This window comes from Delphinus delphis, chromosome 10 (genome assembly GCF_949987515.2).
Source record: "Delphinus delphis chromosome 10, mDelDel1.2, whole genome shotgun sequence".
Lineage (NCBI taxonomy): Eukaryota > Metazoa > Chordata > Mammalia > Artiodactyla > Delphinidae > Delphinus > Delphinus delphis.
Window position 1 is genome coordinate 96338971 of NC_082692.2, and position 21924 is coordinate 96360894.

A 21924-nucleotide genomic window follows, 5' to 3' on the forward strand; every position below is an offset into this window, starting at 1 on the left:
GGGGAAGGATGGGGGTGATGGTTGCACAACAGTGTGAATGTACTTAATGCCACACTCCTGTACATTTTAAAATATTTAAGGGCTTCCCTGGTGGCGCAGTGGTTGGGAGTCTGCCTGCCGATGCAGGGGACACGGGTTCGTGCCCCGGTCCGGGAATTTCCCACATGCCGCGGAGCGGCTGGGCCCGTGAGCCATGGCCGCTGAGCCTGCGCGTCCGGAGCCTGTGCTCCGCAACGGGAGAGGCCACAGCAGTGAGAGGCCCGCGTACAGCAAAAATATATATATATATATTTAAGATGGTAAACTTTATGTTATGTGTATTTTACCACAATTTAAAGCTACGTAGAGAGAAAAAAAGAGATCGAACCCAGGGGAAAGAAGAACGGGGCAGGCAGGATGAAACAAGTCTCTGGTCTCCTGGGGTTGAGGGCCATTCACTGGAGAGATGACCCACAGGGGAGGGGGACCTCCAGGGAGTACGGCGGAGGGGGAGACAGGTGTAGGAGGACGCATCCCGGTGAGGTCGTGGCTCCTGCCCACACTTGGCGGCTGGCACCGCGGGTTCTGAGCTAGGGGCATTTGCAGCTGGAGAACTCAGCCAGGGACGTGCCCAAGAGGACCAAGCCTCCCTCCCTCCTCGAAATCAGAGCTTGGGGTATGAGAAATTAGGCCCTGGAGGGTATGTGTAGGTAAATAAGCAACTAAGGCAGCAACTAAGCCTGGCACCGTCCTCCAGGGGAGGAAGGAAGGGGAATGCTTTGAGCATCTGTTTCACAGGGAAGAAATTCTGAGGCCATTGTGCTGAAGGAATGCAGACATGGGCTGGCTCACCCCCAGATAAAAGAGAACTGGGGAGAGTCAGGATGTCCTGAAAGGAGGTAGGCTGTCACCTTGGCCCAAATGGAAGACAGCGCAGAGCCTGGTGCTTGGTGGGATAATCACAACAGAACAATTTATTGAGCACTTAACTCTCTGTGACAAGCACTTCTCTTGGGTCCCTTGTGTATTCCCTTCAGCATCTTTATGGGTAGCAACTATTTCTAGCTTCACTTTACGCTGAGGAAGACTGAGGCTTGGAGTTGGAAGTCACCTGCAGACCCCGGGCCCTAGACGCACACCATTTGCCCCCAGTGAGTCCTTGCCTCATTTCTGCTTCAGCCCCAGCACTGCCTCCCACCGCCCCAGACCCCTGGCCCCTTCTCACTTGAACTGGTGCTCCCGGGAGCTGCGGATCTTGGAGGAGAAGCGCTCAGCCAGTTTCTCCAGGCTGCGGGAGTACTCAAGCTCGATCTCGGCTTTCCGGCGGAAAAACTCCTGGAGGTCCTGGAGCAGCTGCAGCCTCGACTCAGACTGCTGCTCCAAGCACTTGAACTGCTCCACCAGCTGCGTGCGGATCTCTGCGGACAGAGGCAGGAGCAGGCTGTTAGGCGATGGTGGGGAGAGCAGAGGGACCCACCCAGTCGACCCAATGCCAGTGGCCCAGGCACTGCAATACCATCTGCCACCCAGAGCCTCTCCAGACATTGGCAGGACGATTTGGCAAATGCCAGTTTTGGCCATGGTGTAACCCAGTGTTTTCCAAAGTTGAATCATTGCACGTCACCACCACGATTTTTGCCATATCCACACACGACCAGCATTATTATTTCTTCTGTATGATCTAGTAAATTTGCTCATTTTTCTTACTGGAAAGAACTTACAGTTTTATGTCATTATGACAAGTGTAAAACTAGAATGACTTGCCACCCTGATACACAGAAAATTTATTCAACAAAAACAGAAACTTTGTAAAATTCTCTCTAAAGACTACTGCTATCAAACGCCCTAAGCCTAAACTGCTCGATCTCCATCAACAAGAGGAATACAGGAGCATGAGAGGAGTTAAAGACAGACTTTCTCCAGGTATAGTCAGGACTGAGCGAGGGCTAAGCGTTTCAGTGTTATTCACTCTTAGGTTTCAGGGTTATTTAAGGCCATGCCTGTGTTCTACTCTGAATCACCTTGAATTCCAGTGCATCAACATCTCAGGTATGTAGCCCAGACTTCAGGAAATCCTGACAGAGCAAATCAGGTCTGTGCAACCAGGGCAAAAGTTCATAAGCAGGGGCTAGAGATAAAAATCACAGCCAGATCCCAGTGGTTCTGCCACTGCTGCCATCTCCATGCATTAACCCCTTCCCTGCCATCCCACGAGCTGCTCAAGAGATCAGTCTCCCCACACTGTGCTCACACCAACTCCCTGCTCAAAACTGCCCAAGGCGCCCCCGCTCTGGCTGAGTATTACGTCCAACTCATTAGCACAGAATTCAAGGCCACCCATCACCTGGCCCCAAACTTCATTTCTCTGGATTTACCCCCAGTGGACTCTCCAAGCAATCCAAACCAGTCCCTGAGATGTCCAATTCCTCCTGCAGAAATGGGCCTCCTGTCTGAAAAGGTGGCCAGCACCATCTTAGCATCCTTTGGAGAAATGGTCTTCAAAGGGGGCAGCCCTACTCTGGGGCACTCGAAGCCTTCCCAAGGGGTGCACAGGCAGGAAGTGTTACAAAGGAATCGGTTTGAGATCCTGTTTCCATTCCCACTCTTTCCTCCTCTGCCTGAGAATGTGCCTCAGCATCTCTCCTTTCCCACCTCACTCTTTACAACCGTCCTCTCTCTTTGCAGAAGAAAGACTAACTTCTCCGTCGTCCAGAATCTGGCTATGGTGCAGTGCCCCAAAGTGTCAAGACAGACTTTGAGGACGATTTAGAATGTTGGTGCTCGCAAATCTTCTTTAACCTAGTTCATAAATCCTCGCTCCTCAAAGTGTGGTCCATGGACCAGTAGCATTAGCATCACCCATAGACTTATTAGAAACACAGAACCTCAGGTCCCAACCCAGACCTCCTGAATCACAATCTGCATTTTAACAAGATCCCTGGATGGTCCTTATGCACCTTAAAGCCATCAACCATTCATCCACATCATTATGAGAAGTATTTCCCATACTGTCTTACTTTTTATTTTTAGTATTTATCAAATTATAAAACATTGATATTATTTTGATGAATTGTATGATAAATCAATCTGAAATAAAGATACTTAGGGTTTTATGGCCAAAGGAATTTTTTTTAAAGGTCCATTTCAATTTAAATACATATTTTGGGCAAAAAGAATAGAGCAATCAATAAAAAAGTTCAGGGACTTCCCTGGTGGTCCAGTGGTAAAGAATCTGCCTTACAATGCAGGGGACGCGGGTTCGATCCCTGGTCAGGGAATTAAGATCCCACATGTCACAGGGCAACTAAGCCCGTGCGCCACAACTACTGAGCTTGTGTGCCTCAAAGAGAGAGCCCACGTGCCGCAACTAAGACCTGACACAGCCAAAAAAGAAATAAAATAAATAAATAATAAGTAAAAAAATAAAAAAGTTCAAGCATAAAAATATATTACAATAAAATTCTGTGAAGGAAGTAGAAGGAAATTATGAGCTCAAGAAGGTAAAGACAGGAACAATGTAAATGTAAAATTTCTGCCTTGTATAGGTCATTTTTGATGAGTGGTGGTGGATACCAATATATTGTGGTATTTATCTTATCACCTGGTAATTCCACTCATGGATCATACCCCAAAGAAATCAGTGTTTATGTCTACAAAAAAATATGGAAAAATACTCATAGAAGATTTATAGCTAAATATTAGAAACAACCCAAAATGTCCATTAAGAGTAGATAAGATTTTTTTTTCAGTAGGGCAATTTATTTAAAAATGCTTGTCACTCTTAAAATAGTAAAGTAAATTTATGCAAAGAGTAGGTAAGATTTTTTAAATGTGAGATATTCATTCAATGGAATACTATACGATAAGGAAAAAATGAACTACTGCTTGCTACCTGCTTAACTCTCCTTATGTTGATGGAAAGAAGGAAGAAAAAATGAGATCATGCAAAAATAGTTTATGGTGATAGAGGTCAGAGAAATGATCACCTTTGGGGGATACTGACTGAGAGGGGATGTGAGGGTACATTCTGGAATGCTGGAGATAGACTATCAAGGTTACACCTTGATCTGGGTGGTAGGCACACTGGTAAAAATGAACTGAGCTGCACACTTAAGATCTGGGCATTCTACTGTTTATAAGTGATACTTCAATAAAAAGGCAAACTAAAAATTGCTGTTATTTAGTTTCCATTTGATACATTTAAGAGAGTAGGGTAATTTTGCTCTAAGAGGTCAATATTTACAACACGGCAGAAATGATATCCTTTGTAACTATTTAAACTTCTAATGAAACGTTTCAGATGTCAAGTTAAAATGTGTGGGGCAAAAGAGATTTTTTCCCCCAAAGTTCATTTAGAGGGTAGGCAAGCAAAAAAGTTTTAAAACCAGTGCTTTAGAGCCCAAGCTCTGCTCCTCCCAGGAAGTCCTGGACAGCTCAGCCCTCATGACCCTCCTATGAACTCCCTTGGTACTTGCAATTAGTCTCAGACCGCCTCGTACTATTTTTTTAATTCTTCATGTATGCGCGTCATATCGCCTTAGCTCCCCGAATGAAATTTAAGTTCTAACAGTGGATTCTCCCAGCACACATGGTATGTCAGTATCTGTATAGCAAATTACTATTTGCCTTTACCAAGTGCATTTACCCAAGGACATCAATTGCTGTGATTATGGGAATCTCACCCAACACACACACACACACACACACACACACCACACAAGCACCATACACACACCACACATACACCAGACACACATACAACACATGCCACACACTCACACAAAACGCACACACTCACCATGCACGCATTTACACACACCACACACAACCCACCACAGATACACACACCATACACAAACCACATACATATACCACAAAAACTCACATACCACACATACACCACAACCACCACACACACACTACAAACACACCACATACCACACACACACCACACATGTCCACATGCACACTCACACACATACACCACACACATTCACACACACCACACATACACTATTCCCACACCAGACATGGATATTATTATTATCCATTTTTACAGATGAAGAAACCAAGGCTTCTGTGTGAACCAATCAGGAACTTGTCCAAGGTCACATTTTGTTCTGTGAACTGTAACAATCTACGCAGGCACTCCTTGACACAGCCTACTTGTTAAATTGGATTGAGATGCCTTCACTCCACACGTGCAAACCCCGCCATATCAACACATAGTTACAAAAATGCTTTCTAAATATTTTTTTTTGATGGGAACCATTTTTAAAGTCTTTACTGAATTTGTTACAATATTGCTTCTGTTTTTATGTTTTGGTTTTTTGGCCCGGAGGCATGTGGGATCTTAGCTCCCCAACCAGGGATCGAACCCGCACCCACTGCATTGGAAGGTGAAGTCTTAACCACTGGACCACCAGAGAAGTCCCTAAATATTTTTAAAATTATTTGTAGACCATCCACTATTTAGGACTCATAATAACCTTAATAATTATTGTGAGCACTTACAGAGCACATCATGTGTTCCACGCCTGATGCTGAGTTCTTTGGATATTTATCTCACAGAATCTGTATAGCACCCCCTCTAAGGTGGGTGCTACTAGTATTCCCCCACTTTTTCCCCATAGATGAGGAAGTGGAGGCTCAGAGGTAAGCAGTCTCTGGTCATAACAGCTGATGTGTGGCAATTAAGCTAAAAATCAAGCCCAGCTCCTTCAGATGGGAGCAATGACCCTCCCAACTCCTCACTTAACTGAGGCCATACTACTTGCTTGAAAAGACTTGAATCTAACTTCTTGTGTATTCAACTTCTTGTATCCTTTTTGTAACAAGACAGTGGGCTAAAGAGATATTATTTATCAAAAATGCTGCAGCCACTGCCTTCCTCCATTATAGGGCATGATCAGGAGCCAATGTTCTCATATTTTAGAGGAAAATCTCATAAATCACACTGTGCTGACAGGAGATGATTTGGAAGGAGCAGAGAAACCTCCCCCAGTTCACACAAGCAGCTGGAGGCTCTAGCAGCTTGGACGGCTCAGAGTCAAGTCTTTCTAGCAGGAAATGCCCTGGCAGGAGCCGGACTGCAGCCTGCTGGTGCTGTAGAACCCAGCAGGGATTTGACTACCCATCTCCTTATCTCTAAGTCCCTTCCGACTTGCTCTTCCTTGGAGCCAGCACAGATTTGGTTTTTCTCCTGGAAGATTTCAAAAGGAGGGGGAAATAAATAAATAAATAAAATAATTGCTCACAAGGCACAGACTTCATTCAGAAGACTGTCCCCTGGGAGTGGTTCCAGGCTCAGCACAGCACTGAGTGGCAGAAAAATCAAAGGGGGTTGGGCAGGGAGGAGAAGGGGCTTGGAAAGTCAGAAAAGGCTTTGATATCAGAACCTTAGAGCTGCAGGGGACCTGCATGACTCCTGGCGCAGCCTCTGGTTTTACAGACAGAGGCGTGAAGCCCAGAGAAGGTCTCCTGAAGCACAGCTCTCCCTGTGTTGCTCTCCTGATAAAACTCTCCACGGAGTAATAGGGGAGAACAAATCCTACTCCATATTTGATGTGCTTCTTTTACTTTAACCTTTGTATTCTATTGCTTTTGCTACAAGTTAACCATGAAAAGAATGTTGCCTATGGCCTGAAATATACAGGATAGCCCTTCTCAAGTCTCCGGCCTTTAAAGGAATAACACTCTTCCATTCATATAGAGATAAAAAAGTTGCAGAACAGAGAATAACATTTGTCCTGCTGGAGGTTTACACGAACACTGTGACCAGGCCTGCGTAAACAGATGCAGGAACAAAGGATTCAAAGGATTCCTGCGCCAAGAAGTTTGCAACCACCAACCACACCCCCTCCCCTTTTAGTAAGAAAGAAGCCTGAATCCTGACTCCGGGAAGATAGTCCTTTGGGACACTAGTCCATCATCTTCTCAGTCTCCTGGCTTTCCAAATAAAGTCACTATTCCCTGCCACAACAACCCGTCTCTCAAATTACTGGCCTGTTGTGCCGCGAGCAGGACGAGCTTGGACTTAGAAAGATGACTCCCTATTGCTTACAGGATAGAGGCCAAAAGCCTCCGACGTTCAGAGTCCAAGAGTCGACAGCCTGCCTAACCATCCCCCTTAACACTCCCGCTTATTGTGCAAGCAACAGTCTCACCCAAGACCATGGCGCCTGCACCAATGCTACCACCCATGGCAATACTCAGGTGACCCACGTTCCAGGAGGACAAGTTTCCTCACTCTTCACCCCACTCACAACCACAACCTCACAAGCAGAGGGAGCAGGGAGATTCTTCAGATCCAAGGTAATTAAGAATTCTTTTTTTTTTAATTTAATTTTATTTTGATTCTTTTCCATCTCTTTTTTTAAATTTTATTTATTTATTTTTGGCTGCATTGGGTCTTTGTTGTGGTGCACGGGCTTCTCATTGCGGTGGCTTCTCTTGTTGTGGAGCACGGGCTCTAGGTGCACAGGCTTCAGTAGTTGTAGCACATGGGCTCAGTAGTTGTGGCTCACGGGCTCTAGAGCACAGGCTCAGTAGTTGTGGCGCACGGGCTTAGTTGCTCCACGGCATGTGGGATCTTCCAGGACCAGGGTCTGAACCCGTGCCCCCTGCATTGGCAGGTGAATTCTTTTTTTTTTTTTCTTTTGCGGTACGCGGGCCTCTCACTGCTGTGGCCTCTCCCGTTGCGGAGCACAGGCTCTGGACGCGCAGGCTCAGCGGCCATGGCTCACAGGCCCAGCCGGCATGTGGGCATGTGGGATCTTCCCGGACCAGGGCACGAACCCGTGTCCCCCACATCGGCAGGCGGACTCTCAACCACTGCACCACCAGGGAAGCCCAGGCAGGCGGATTCTTAACCACTGCGCCACCAGGGAAGCCCTCTATTTTTTTCTTTTTTTTAATTAATAGACTATTTTTAGAGCAGTTTTAGGTTTAAAGAAAAATTAACCAGAAAGTACAGAGTTCTCATATAACCTCCCTCACTCTCCTGAACAGATCCACCTATTATTAGCCTCTTGCATTGGTGTGGTACATTTATTACAATTGATGGACAATACTGATATATTATTATTAACTAAAGTCCATAGATTGCATTAGGGTCACTCTTGTGTTTTACATCTATGGTTTTAAAAAATGCATAATGTCATGTAGGCATCACTACAGTATTATACAGAGTATTTTCACTGCCCTAAAAATCCCCTGTGCTCCATCTAGTCATCCTTTCCTCCCTCCTCGTCCTAACCCCCAGCAACTACTCATCTTTTTACTATCTCTGTAGTTTTGCCTTTTTCTAAAGGTCGTATAGTTGGAATCATACATTATGTAGGCTTTAAAACTGGCTTCTTTTACTTAGTAATATGCACTTACGGTTCTTTCATGTCTTTTCATGGCTTGATAGCACATTTCTTTTTATTGCTGCATAATATTCCATTATTTGTAATAATATTTATGGTTTCTGTATCCACTCACCTTTTTGACAATTATGAATATTTTGTGCAAGCTTTTGTGTAAACATAAGTCATCACCCCATCTGGATAAATACCTTTTTGTTAAGTAATAGACTAAATTTAAGAGCAGTTTTAGGTTTACAGGAAAAAGAGGGAATTCTAGTTTTAAAACACAGGAGTTTTAAAAATTAGTACAAAATTCAAAAAGTAGAAAGTGTATAAAGACGAAGTTCTCTCTTCCACCCTTGTTCACCAGCCACCTAGTCCCTCTCTAGCAAGGTAACCAAGTTTCCAAGTTCATGTTTCTAGAAATAACTGCATATTTCAAAAACATTATTTCTCCTGTTTTTATACATATTATATAGCATGACATTCACAGTGTTCTGTACTTTCTTCTTTTAAGAATACATTGTAAGGGACTTCGCTCCAATGCAGGGAGCACAGATTCAATCCCTGGTTGGGGAACTAAGATCCCGCATGCTGCATGCTGCAGCCAAAAACAAAACAAAACAAAACACACACACACAAAATACACTGGGGAACTCAATCCGTGTCATTTTATAAAGGACTTCCACATTCCTTTTTACAGCACTATAGAATTCCATATTCTATATTCTATATTCCAGATGTACAATTTTTTTAGCCAGTCCCCTTTCCTGGACCTTTAGGTTGTTTGTAATTGTTTACCACCATAAAAAGTGCTGGAATAAACAGCCATATACAAGCCTCATTTTGCACACCTGCAGGGATGTCACCTGTGTGATGAATTCTTCACAGAGAAGTGCAGATCAAAAGGCACTGATGTTAGCATTTTGAGATTGCAAAAGTGCCCTTCCCTGAAATTTCACCAACTTGTACTCCCAGCAGAAATTTATGAGAGGGTCACAGGGACTATTAGAAACCTGACACGCTGGGATTTACTTCAAAATAACCTTGGGTAGGGGACCAGGGAGTGGTAGCAATATAGGTAAAAAACATGATTGGCCTTGAGTTGATTGGTGAAGTTTAGCTGTAGTGATGAACATGGGGAAGAGGCTTCTTATACTATTCTCTCTAATTTTGTAATGTTTGAAACTTTCCGTAATAAAAAGGAGAACAAAGAAAGTCAGGCAAGGCCAGAAATATGATACAGAGCCTGCAGCTCTGGTTAACAGGTCTGACCAGTTAGAAATTAAGAATGCCAATAACTTGTCCCTAGAGGCCTCTGCCCCTATCCTGCAGAGGGCTCTCCTGGGCTAGAAGGAGGGGCCAGAGCACGACCCTCAGAGCAGGCCCCACTCAATTCTCATCCTTAGACCCTGTCCTGCGAATGTGGTAACTTTTCTGACACTCCCTGGGACGGTGAGGCCCCACTTTCACAGTCTGTGTCCGTCCTGAAAATCAAGATCAAGTGTTTTCCGCTCTGCTCCCCAGAGGCGGCTGGTGTACCCTCCCCAGGATAAAGTTTCAGGAGCTAACAAGGAGGATGGTATGTTACACAACTACGCACAATCCTGCCTGAGGCTGGCACTATTCTCATTCCTACTTTATAGATGAAGCAATTGAGACGCAAGGAGGGGGTGTGAGTGCCTATGGTCACCCAGAAAGTGGCAGAGCCAGGGCTCAAATCCAGAGTAAGGGGCAGACAGGAGCCAAGATGACCCAGTCTCCAGGTCAGGGTGCTTTCCCTGGGGGTTGTCCCAACACCCCCTCTTGCAGGGATCATGTCCCACTCCACCTCCTGTCTCCACCCCTCACTCCATCTGTCATCTCTGTGCCATTCTCACTGGTTCTGGCTGTCATCGTGTCCCCCAGTGCAACCTGACCTTGACCTCAGGCCCTCCTGTGATAGAAGAAGACATCAGTTCAAAGCCTGGCCCTGCCACATATTCAGCAGGTGAACTCGGGAACATTTCCTCATTTCCCAGGGACTCAGTTCCCCCTGTAAAATGGGGATGATAGTAATCTACCTCATATTGTTGTTAAGGGTTGATAAGTGACCATGGAGAAAGCTCTTGGTACACTGCTTCATCTATATCAGCACTGCACACAGTGGCCACTAGCCACACGTGGCTATTTAAATTTGATCAAAATAAAACATTCATTCCTCAGTTGCACGTGCCACTTTTCCAGCGCTCAAAAGCACGTGTGGCTAGTGGCTACTGTATTGGACAGCACAGAATATTTCCATCACTGAAGAAACTTCTATTGGATAGCACTGTATGAGAGGCTCAGTAATGGTTAGCTATGATTCTCATTTATTGTTATTGCTTTCTGTGGCCATTTCTCATATCCTCAGATGGAATAAAGTCCTAAGGCAGGTGTGACACCCATGTTTTATTACTCAGAATTTGCGCTCAGTGCTTCCAACAAGAGCAGTGTAATGGGGCCCGCGAGGCCCTCACAACAGTGTGATGGAGACCCACTCTCATTGCCGCCAGCCCAACGCCCAGGATCCTGAGGGGTCCACAGCCATCCGCCTCTAGCCTTAGGAGAAGCAGTGTGGCAGAGTGGATGGACGCAGCAGAGTCTGGACTCCAACTGCTCTCATGAGTTGGACTGTTGTCTCTGCCAGAGGCCATCATGAGGTCTTGGGCCAACGAGTCATTTTCTCTGAACTGTTTTCCCATCTGTAAAAGGCAGGTAACTGTGCTTATCCTGCAGCATTGCTGCAAAGATCAAAAATAATGTGTAGAATGTGCCAGGCACCTAGAAGACCCTCGGCAAACAGCCACCACCGAGAGGTGGCATGACACAGCAGGAAGGGCACAGCTCCCAGGCTTTGGGGAGAGCCAGCCTGGACTCCAAACCTGGTTTTCTCCACTTTGCAGAAGTCGCCTTGGCTCTCTGAGTCTCTTTTCTAGTCTATAAAATGGAGAATAATAATACCTTCCTGGTGGGTTTGTCAAAAGGGAGAGAGGTGGTGTGCATATAAAGCCCCTGGCTTGGTGCCTGGTACATAGCAGGTAGGCAATAAATGGCAGGAGGACTTCCCTGGTGGCGCAGTGGTTAAGAATCCGCCTGCCAATGCAGGCGGCATGGGTTCGAGCCCTGATGCGGGAAGATCCCACATGCTGTGGAGCAACAACACCTGTGCGCCACAACTACTGAGCCTGCGCTCTAGAGCCCGTGAGCCACAACTACTGAGCCCACGTGCCACAACTACTGAAGCCCGAGCGCCTAGAGCCCGTGCTCCGCAACAAGAGAAGCCACCGCAGTGAGAAGCCCACGCACCGCAACAAAGAGTAGCCCCCGCTCGCCGCAACTCGAGAAAGCCCGCGTGACGCAACGAAGACCCAACGCAGCCAAACATAAATAAATAAATATATATTAAATAAGTAAATAAATAAATGGCAGGAATGAGACCTCACTATCGCTGCAGCCACGTAGAGTGAGCCTGGGGCACGCTGGGCACTGAGCTAGCTGATTCCCAGCCTCAAGTCACGCCCTCTGTCCACCACCCCACAAGGACCATGTATCACCCCGGGACACCCTGGTGTATCATCCTGCGGCCTGTCGGCGCTACGTTCCCTCTTCCTTCCCTGCCTCTGTGCCAGCCTGGGCCCACTTTACTTTCCTTCTCTGGGTCCTGCACAAAAGTCTCCACGACCCCAGCACGGGCTCTGCACCCCAGCCACTTCACCCAGCCTCGTGAACGTAAAGATGCAGCTCGTCGTGGGGCCCCACGCCCCGGAGGGCACCCAGCTCCGGGCTGCTGTCAGGGCAGAATTCGCGCACAGCCGTTTCCCTGCAACCACCGCCGCCATGCGACCAGCTCTGCCCCGCCCGACCAGTGGAGCCAGCCTCCCCCCTGGAAGCAAGCTTCTCTCGGCAGACTCCAACCGGCTCACAGCACCTTGCATTATCTCTCTCATTTTGCCCAGGACCTCTACTAAAGACTTAAGTCCGTCCTTAATTAACCTTGACGAAGCCCCTTCACATCCCACATCGCTTCTGACCACAGAAGAGGGCGGCAGGGAAGGATGAGGAAATTGGGGCCCAAGAGAAGGTAAAGGACCTGTGGGAATCACAGGATTCAATTCCGGCTGGCCTGACCCTGCCAGGTGCTGCCCTGGTCTAGCTCTGCTCCCCACCCATCTGAGGGAATCAGACCCAGAATGAGATTGTTTCTCAAATCTTAGCACGGCCTCAGCCCTGATAAATGGGCCACTGCATGATGCGGTGCCAAGAGCTGGGTCTGGGATCAGAGTTGCTGAGTTCAGAGCCTGGCCTTGAAGTTCGCTAGCTGTGTGAACTTCAGCAAATCAGCCTCTCTGGGCCGTGGCTTTCCCATCTGCAAAATGGAACGAATAACAGCAGACAATTATGGCACTTCGTGCTTCCCACTAACTGTCTCCTTCTTCAAGCAAAGCAGTGAATATTATGCTACAGCCTTAGGAAGAGGTCGCTACTACTGTTATACCATTGGATAGACTGAGGCACAGAGAGGTGAAGTGATTTGCCTAATTTCATCTAAACATTAAGGAGGCTTTTGGCTCCAAATCATGTATCACTTGCCAGAGGTGTTTCCTGCGCGTTTACCGTATGTACTATACCAAGTCAGCCAAGTTTTTACACTCTGTCTTTAGCCATCCCACAATTACTCGGGGTAGCAAAGGCCAGGCTTAGAACAGATAATCAAAGCACATCAACCCCTGAGGCCTCTCTGAAACAAAATTATATCCGCTTCCAGCTTTCTGGGGAGTGGGGGAACACATATGTTGGAAAGCAGCTGGGTGAAGTGACTGGCATTTCCCCCTCTGCTTCTGTTGATGAACATGGGGAAGACCATGTGCCTCCCCCACAAAGGAAACAGAGTATATAAGCTAGTGTTCTGAAAAAATAAGAACTATTTAATGATGATGATGATAATGCTGTCAGCCAGGAAAATCTTCCTCTAAGAGGAAATTATATGGTTCCAAAGAAACTAGGGAATTAGCACTGGATATACATTCATAGTTGAAAAGATGGGAGACGAGATTCCCACTTCCCACTGTGGTCCAATAGCACAGATCCAGCTCTGCGGCCCTGTGGGCATCCCTACCTGGATTGCGAAGCCAGGTCCCTTGAGGAGAGTTCAAAGCGGAGTGGGTGGGAGAGAGGGTTTCCCTACAGCATCTGGGCTGTGTCCAAATAACAGCCATTCCTTCTCATGAAGAAGTCAGACGGAAGTTGCCTCCCCACCTTCCAGATGTTCAGTGAAAAGCAAAGAATGGTCAGAATAAGGCCACGCCTCCTCCTACCAGAAGCTGTCAGTTAAAATTGGACATGATCAGTTTCAACAGGACATTAATATTCACGACTTTGTTGCTCAATGGTTCTTGAAGGATCAGATGTATTTAAATGGGAAAAGGTCAGGAATCATTAATGCTGAATTTCCAGCTGCATCCTCTGACCAAAGACGCTTTTCTTTGTGTTTCCAATCCTACCCTGCTCCCAGAACTCAGAAGTCAGAGAACTGGGGACCCCTGGAAACATCTGTTTCCTAAACTTCAGAGCCATTTTCACAATGTGTCCTCTCTAAAAACCATCTATCCTATATTTATTTAATATATATTTTTAAATCACCTCACTTTTTACAGGGGATACTTTACAGTATTGACATAAATGGAAAAACCTGAGTCACTCTCCATTGATGGAAGGTAACTGTAAAAATAAATACAATGATCAGAAAATAATGTTATTCAATTCTGCCTAGATTCTGTAGCCTGAGACCAGATTTCTTTCTTTTTTGTTTTTTTTAATTAATTTATTTTATTTTTGGCTGCATTGGGTCTTCATTGCTGCGCATAAGCTATCTCTGGTTGTGGCGAGCAGGGGCTACTCTTCGTGGCGGTGCGCGGGCTTCTCATTGCGGTGGCTTCTCTTGTTGCGGAGCATGAGCTCTAGGCACGCAGGCTTCAGTAGTTGTGGCACGCGGGCTCAGTAGTTGTGGCTCGTGAGCTCTAGAGCACAGGCTCAGTAGTTGTGGCGCATGGGCTTAGTTGCTCTGCGGCATGTGGAATCTCCCTGGATCAGGGTTCAAACCCGTGTCCCCTGATTGGCAGGCGGATTCTTAACCACTGCGCCACCAGGGAAGCCCATCCAGCTTTCTTTTTGATAAAAGGAGTCTGGTAAGTATTGAAGGAAGTGTTGAAGACACACTAGCACCTAACAGCAATTTTCTCCTTAAGAGGGGTTGAAGGAGAATTAACAAAGGAAATAAGTTATCTGTTTCTGTGAGTCAACACTATTTAGTTCTGTCCCTGTGAACCACCTAAAATTACCCTATATATACACCATCAGTGGTGCTCATCCCTCACTTCAGGAAACAGCAATTGGTCTAGTTCCTTAATTCACAAAAGGGAAACTGAGGAACAGAGAGCCTTACCCCAATGTGGTACCAGAACCTGGGTCTCCCAGCTTCTTAGCCACTGCTCAGCTCTTTTGACTACAGTTCTTCATATACAAGTCCTTTCTGCTCTGTTGTGACAACAGGCAGCTAGTACAATGTCAGTGTCTACCACCAAATTGGTTCCTCACAAATATTTTTAAATGAATATATTAGCCAGTCAGAAGAAACAGTGCATTGTGGAAGGTTGAATAATGACACTCCCGCAAGGATATTCATCTCCTAATCCCTAGAACCTGTGAATATTACCTTAAATGGCAGAAAAGGACGGTGCAGATATGATTAAATTAAGGATCTTGAGATGAGCAGATTATCCTGAATTACCCAGGTAGACCCTAAATGGAATCACGAGTGTCCTTATAGGAAAGAGAAAGAAAGAGATTGGCACAGACAGAAGAGGAAGAGGTGATGAGACTACAGAGGCAGAGATTGGAGTGATGCAGCCACAAGCCAGGGAACGCTGGCAGCCACCAGAAGCTGGAAGAGACAAGGAATGGATTCTCCCCCAGCATCTCTGGAAGGAGTAAGTGGGGTCCCCTGACAACATCCTTATTTTGGCCTGGTGAAACTGACTTCAGACTTCTAGCTTCTACAACTGTGAGAGAATTAATGTGTGTTGTTTTAAGTCACCAGATTAGTGGTAATTTGTTACAGCAGCCATGGGAAACTTATACAGTGTACATTATTACCACTTTGAAAACTCTAAAGAATTACAGAATATGGTCTAAGCAGTGCATGATATAGAAATTCAGATGACCAGAAGAGGGAGGGACCTTGGGGTGCTGGAGAGCTAGCTGAGACCTCATGAAGGAGGAGAGCTGAGGCGGGATTTGTAGGATCCAGAGAAGCAGAGAGAAGGAGCTGGGCATTATATTATACAAACCCACAAGCATTTCCTGACTGCCTACTATGTCTGTGTTAAAGGACAGGAGGATCTGAGATAGAAATAACATGTACAACAGGATCCCTGCCCTCAAGGAAGTACCAGTGTACTGGGAGGATAAGGCATACCTAGGTGAAAAAAAAATTAGCAATATGAATTGGAATAATTCCCTTTCTAGGATCAGAGGAATACACCCAAAAATGTGCAGGAATTTTTATCACAACGTTATTTATAAAAGTAAAAACTTGGACACAACACAACATAATCCAACAACAGGGGATTGGTTAAATATCCTCATACATCCATGCGATAAACTTCTCTGCAGTTTAAAAATCAGTGCTGTATAATAGTTAGTGATATAATGATATAATAGTTATTATAGTTAATATAGTAGTTAATAGTTACAGTAGTTAATATGTAATTAATTGGAAAGTTAAAGTTAATTGGAAAATGCCCATAATATATAGTTAAATAACAAAAGTGGGTTACAAAAATAGGAGGTATAATTTAGTCTTCCCAAAATATAACTATAGCTATTTATACACAGAGCAAAACTACAGAATATACAGCGAAGTGTTAATTGTGGTTACCTCTACGTGGTGGGATTACAGATTGATTTATTTCTTGGATAAATATTTCCTGAGCACCTAGGTGCTAAGCCATGGCTTGGCAAATTTTTCCTAAGGGGCTAGATAGTAAATATTTTAGGTTTTGCAGGCCATACAGTCTCTATTGCAACTACCCAATCCTACTCTTGTAGCACAAGAGTAGCCACAGACAGTATGGCAATGAATACACATGGCTGTGTTTCAATAAAACTTTATTTATAAGAACAGGCAATGGGCCACATTTGACCCATTGGACCAAGGTTGCCAACACCTGCACTAATCCCTGTGCTTTTCTATTTCTATATTTTTCAAATCCTCTACATAATAGACATTACACCTCTAATATGGGGAGGGGCAGTACATTTTAAAAAACACTCACTATCGGGAATTCCCTGGGAGTCCAGTGGTTAGGATTCCAGGCTCTCACTGCCAAGGGCCCGGGTTCGGGAACTAAAATCCCACAAGTTGAGCAGCGCAGCCAAAAAAAAAAAAGGATTAAAAAAAGAGTTTCTTAAAAACAAAAAACAGCTTACTATCAATTGGCCCTGGAAAGGCCATGGTTGGGTCTAGTAGGGTAGCAACCTCAAATATCTCCAGGGGTTAGGCAGGTAACAAAAATGTGATTAGAGACCTTGCATAAAACAATACAGAGAGCACAGATTTCACCAAATATATTCAAATTCACTCTTTAATGTTAATGCTGTATCTGCTAAACAAAAGTGATCTATAAACCTCTAGTTTATGACTCCAGCAAATGTCACTTTAGCTAGTGCCAGCCCTGATTCAAACCCAGAGCATGACAGACCCCACTGTGCCATAGCTGTCCCCACCTTGACCCCATTAACTCATGTTGAAATGACCAGCCGGGGCCAGAGCTGCTAATCTTCATTGAGAAGGTGCCTCCGGCCATGTGTGCATTCACCTGACAGTAATAGGATGCAGGATGAATTTCCTTGACCTTCTGATGAGAATGCCACATGGAAGAATATCCAAGGCCTCAGTGAAGCCCAAATATTTTATGCACATTGCAGCTACTGCTCACGAAGTCTTGCCACGGGATGGAAAGGCACTACATCAGGCTGAGTGATTTATGTTTCTGAAAGCTACGTGAATTATTGCCCATTACCTCGTTCTGGCAACTTTGCAAATTCTTGCCAATTGATTTTTGGAAAGAAGAGAATGAGAAACAAGGTGGGTTGCTCCTCTGTGTGTGTGTGTGTGTGTCTGTGTCTGTGTGTCTGTGTGTGTAAAACTCTGCAAAGGTTTTCAAAGGGAATCTTTATCCATTCGACAACAGGGGCAGAGGTTAAATTTTCAAGGAGGTCAGTGAGCGGGGCCTGTTTATTTGAGGGAGTTTTATTTTTGTAGTGCACATCAAGCAAGTCTTTACAATCACTGCTCTAAATTCTTGTTGTCAATCAGGAACCTTCAGGGAAACTCTTCAGGAGACCTTCCATGCCTCAGAGGATAGATGGAGTGCAGCGAGACATAACAAAAGGAATCTAGATATGTACCTTCTCAAATTCTGAGTCCAGACAAATTTTAGGAAAAGGCTCAGAAAAAAATACAGAATTATTATGGTTGCCTAATGGCTTAATAATGGCTTACAAGCCTGAGCACAGATAATGTTAGCACATGAACATGCTGTGGTCTGGTAACGCTATTTCATACTCAAACATGGACTTGAAAAAATAGGGTCTGGGCTAGTTCCCTTTCTGCCTTAAGGTATTAACCTCATCCATAAACTGGGATTAATGAGACCTACTTAATAATTGTGGTAAAAATCAAATTAGTATATATATACACACATGAAAGAGTTCTATAAACAGTAAAAAGTTTAACAGCTGTGATTCTTCTTCGTCGTATGATTATTATTACTTTATAAGAGTCCATTACCTGCAAATTAGAGCAAAATGTGGCTGTACAACCACCAACTGCAATAGCGACACAAGCTCAACCACAAAAGAAGTGGTTACAGCGTCCTTAGCAGACGCATCTCCCAGCGTTACAGCAAACTTCAACAGTCAGGCTGGAATCCCATCACTCACACTTGGGCTCAGAGAGAGCACTCACTACCCCGGTATAAATCTATGTGTGCTGCTAATGCAATATGGAACTCTCTGCCAAGCACGTATTTCATGTCTTGGGTCCTATTACCAAAGAGGAAAAATACCTCATGTTTATTCGCTTGCCACTTGGCAGCGGAAATGTAATGGGTTCTTTCTGCTCCCTGCCGGGGCCATAACTCTTCATGAGACGTTAGCCAGATAGCCTCACTCTTCTCGGTCAGTCGGTCAATGGATTGCTTTTGTGGTCCTACTACGGACCAAGCTCTGGGCTTCAAATTCCATACAAATCTGGGTTGTTGGACTAAGGTCTATTTCAGCGTTAAGAGCTTATCGGATGTTAACCAAGTGGACAATTTCTTAGTCTAACACCCCTCTGTGCCCCGCTTGGGCATAATTCAGGTTACGTGCTCTATAGTTCCACAGGAGTCACCTCCCAGCCAAGGTGCCCACCTCCCGCACCCATCGCGTGCAGATGAACTCCAGCCCCTCGGCCTTCCCCTTCCTCTTCCCTTGGCCTCTAGTAATTTCTCCCAACACTGAGGTGAATTGCTGGCAAGAACACAACAATAGCAGATTCTAACTTTCGAAGCACTGCCTGTTTCCTCCTGTTCAACTCTTACATTCTCCCTCCTGAGTGAGGGCAGCTGCTGTGGGTCAGCTTATGGGGGAACTGAACAGATAAAATGCCATCTAATATTGCGTTCCAGTTTCCAGGACCAAACCTTTTGGATCCTGAACGTACTTCATGGTAGGAAATATATGAAATGTATTTCCTATATAGCAGAAACACAAATGCCAGTGGTGCTGATTCCTTTGCAGTGTCTGTCTTCGAGAGGTTGAGGAGTGCTGGGCAAAACCACAGTCTTTACAAGGCTCTGGGTCCACCACGTCCCATAAGAAGGGACATAACGGATCTACAAGCACCTGATAGGGAGGGCGGTGGTCTGGCCTGAGTCCTACTTTCTGAAATTCTAGGGACCTTAGTGATCGTCAAAGCCAGCATTTCCTCCCAGGGAGTTCCCCAGACCCCTTTGCCATGAGATGCCCCGCATTCCCACCCTGAAACTTATCTCACCCCATATCCCCTAGGTAAGGAAATGGCACTTTGATTCCCCTACTTGCTCGAGTTAGAAACTGGCCATCACCTTACCTCTCCCATACACCCAAGCCTCCATCCCAATCCATTCTAGTGCCCCAAGACTTCTAAATTCAACCATTTCTCTCCATCTCCACCACAACCCTAGTGAAAGCCGCCATCATCTCCGACCTAGACAACCACAGCAGCCTCCTAAACCAGTGTCCACATCACATTTGTCCCCTTTCCAATGTTTTTAAATCAGTTCTTCTTTGGAAAGTAGAACTCTCATTCATGTCACCACCAGCAAGTCTCTCTCCTCCCCATTCTTCACCTCCAGCCTAAAATCCTTCAATGGATTATCATCCCTTTTAGGATAACAGACCAACCCCTAATGGGGCCTACAAGACTCTCTATGATGTGTTCTCTCCACCCCAGCACGGCCTCACCTGGTTCCCTCTGTCCCTTGCTCACTATCTTCCAGCCCCCCAGGCCTTCTCTCTGCTGCTTGAACATACCAAGTTCCTTCCTGCCTCAGAACCTTCGCACTTGCTATTCTTCTGCCTGCAATGACCTTTTCTTCTTCTCTCTGCTTTTCTCTTATCCTAACTCCTATTTGTCGACAGGTTTGGAGAAATGGAATAACTCCTTTATGGTGTCGCTAAGATCATTAAATGAGATTATGCATGTAAAGTGCTTGGCCTGAGTATCCAATAAATGTTACATATGCACTATCCATGTTTAAATCTGAAAATTCATTCTTATTCATGCCCATGTATTCTTCCTTTCTTTCTTCTCTAAGTTAATTGCTTTATCTTCAACTCTAGCAAGTCTTTTCAGAATGCTCAGAAGGGAGATAAAAAGTTTCTTGTTTCTACCTAGACCTGGAAACCTCTTGGATACTTTCTTTTCTCTCCGTTTTATATAAACTTTATGTTTTACTCAAATACTCAAAATCCTCCCTTCCTCCTAAGATGTGGATGACCCAATTCATATCTAACTTTCTATTACTACATTCAATCATTCATTTACACGTTCAGTCAAGATTGGTTAGCACCTACCAGGCCCTGTGCAAGGACAGGAGGATACAACAATGGAGATGACACAGGACCTGCCCTTGAGAAATTCAGCAGAGACCAACAAATACAAAAACTACAACCATGAGCTGGGATGGAGGTATGCACAAAAGAGCCTAGGAGCCCACTAAGGAGGAAGCAGGGACTCTGCAGGGAAGACAGTAATGGCCAAAGCGATCAGAGGCTTCACTTGGCATCTGGGCCTGGCCTTGGAGGGTGGATGGTGTTCACCAGCTGAGGCAACAGCAGAGAAAGCAGCAGGAGTAAGTCAGTGGACGAGGCCCCAAGGTCTGGAAGTGCATGATGTGTTCAGGGACTGGCAAAGGGCTTGCTGAGCCCACAAGTTAAGGAGTTTGGCAGGATGCAGAAGCTCAGGTGGGAAGGGTTCTTTGGAGCCAGACTGTGGATGACCTTGAAGGCCACATTCGGGGACTCAAACTTTACCCCACAGTCAATCTGATGGAAAAACGTGGTGGCAGCATGGGAGACAGGTGAGAGGAGATGGGAGAAAAGGAGACCGCTCAGGAGGCTACTGTGATCCTACAGTCAGGGATGGGGAGGCTCAGCTGAGAGATTAAGTTCCTTCCACAAAGTAGGTATTGCATGTGATGACTGACAAATCCTGCTTCCTTAACTTTTACAAGAGCCCCAGGCATGCAGTGCCACCGGACCACTTTCAAATGCTGAGTTTCTCGCAGTAGCCTCCACATGCAGCCTTTCCTTTACAGCGTCCAGCTCAGAGTTCCCTCCACCTTGGCTGGTGGTGATGAAGGCCGTGACGTGATGTGCTGCCACTGCCACATGCAGGCAGTTCGGAGCCCAAACTGAGATCAGAGGTGTCAGGCAGACAACCCCAGCATCTATGTGTGTAACTGAGTTCATAAACCCGTGAAAAGGAAGACAGTCTGGGAGAAGAGGTAGCTTCTAGGTAAAATATGGGTATTACATTTACCCTTCATTTTGTGAACTCCTAATCATACCTCAAGGCCCAATTCAGATGTCCCATGGGAGACACCATGAGATTTCATGATAAAGCTTAGCAGAGTAGGAGAAAAGGGCTTCTTCCACCCTTTGGCTTAGAGCAGGGATGGCTCTGGGGCAACACAGACCAGCAGGATCACAGAGGCACCTAAGGGGATGCAGCTCAGAGAGCACCAGGCCCAGGCCCTGGAACGGAAGTGGTAGTCCCACAAGGGCACCGTAGCTGGGGCAAGGGGGTGATGCTTCACTCTAGGTTCCTGGCAGGAAGCAGATGTCAACTATAACATGAGTATACTTGTTCACGGCACATGTGAGATACCCTTTGGACATGTGGCACTGCCAGGCCCCTGCCCAGATTTCCCCTTCCATAGAGAACATGAACATGGGATCATGGCAGCCACCAGAGAAGCGAGGTAAGGGA

General features: G+C 45.7%; 1 protein-coding gene across 3 annotated transcripts in view; it reads right to left on the minus strand.

Moving 5' to 3' along the window:
- Positions 1–21924, minus strand: part of SRGAP3 (SLIT-ROBO Rho GTPase activating protein 3) — a 254990-nt gene that overhangs the window by 137268 nt on the left and 95798 nt on the right. For all 3 annotated transcript variants that reach the window (XM_060022967.1, XM_060022966.1, XM_060022965.1), the window contains exon 2: positions 1205–1397. In XM_060022967.1, the coding sequence (XP_059878950.1) occupies positions 1205–1397 (193 nt within the window). The remainder of the gene's footprint in view (positions 1–1204; positions 1398–21924) is intronic.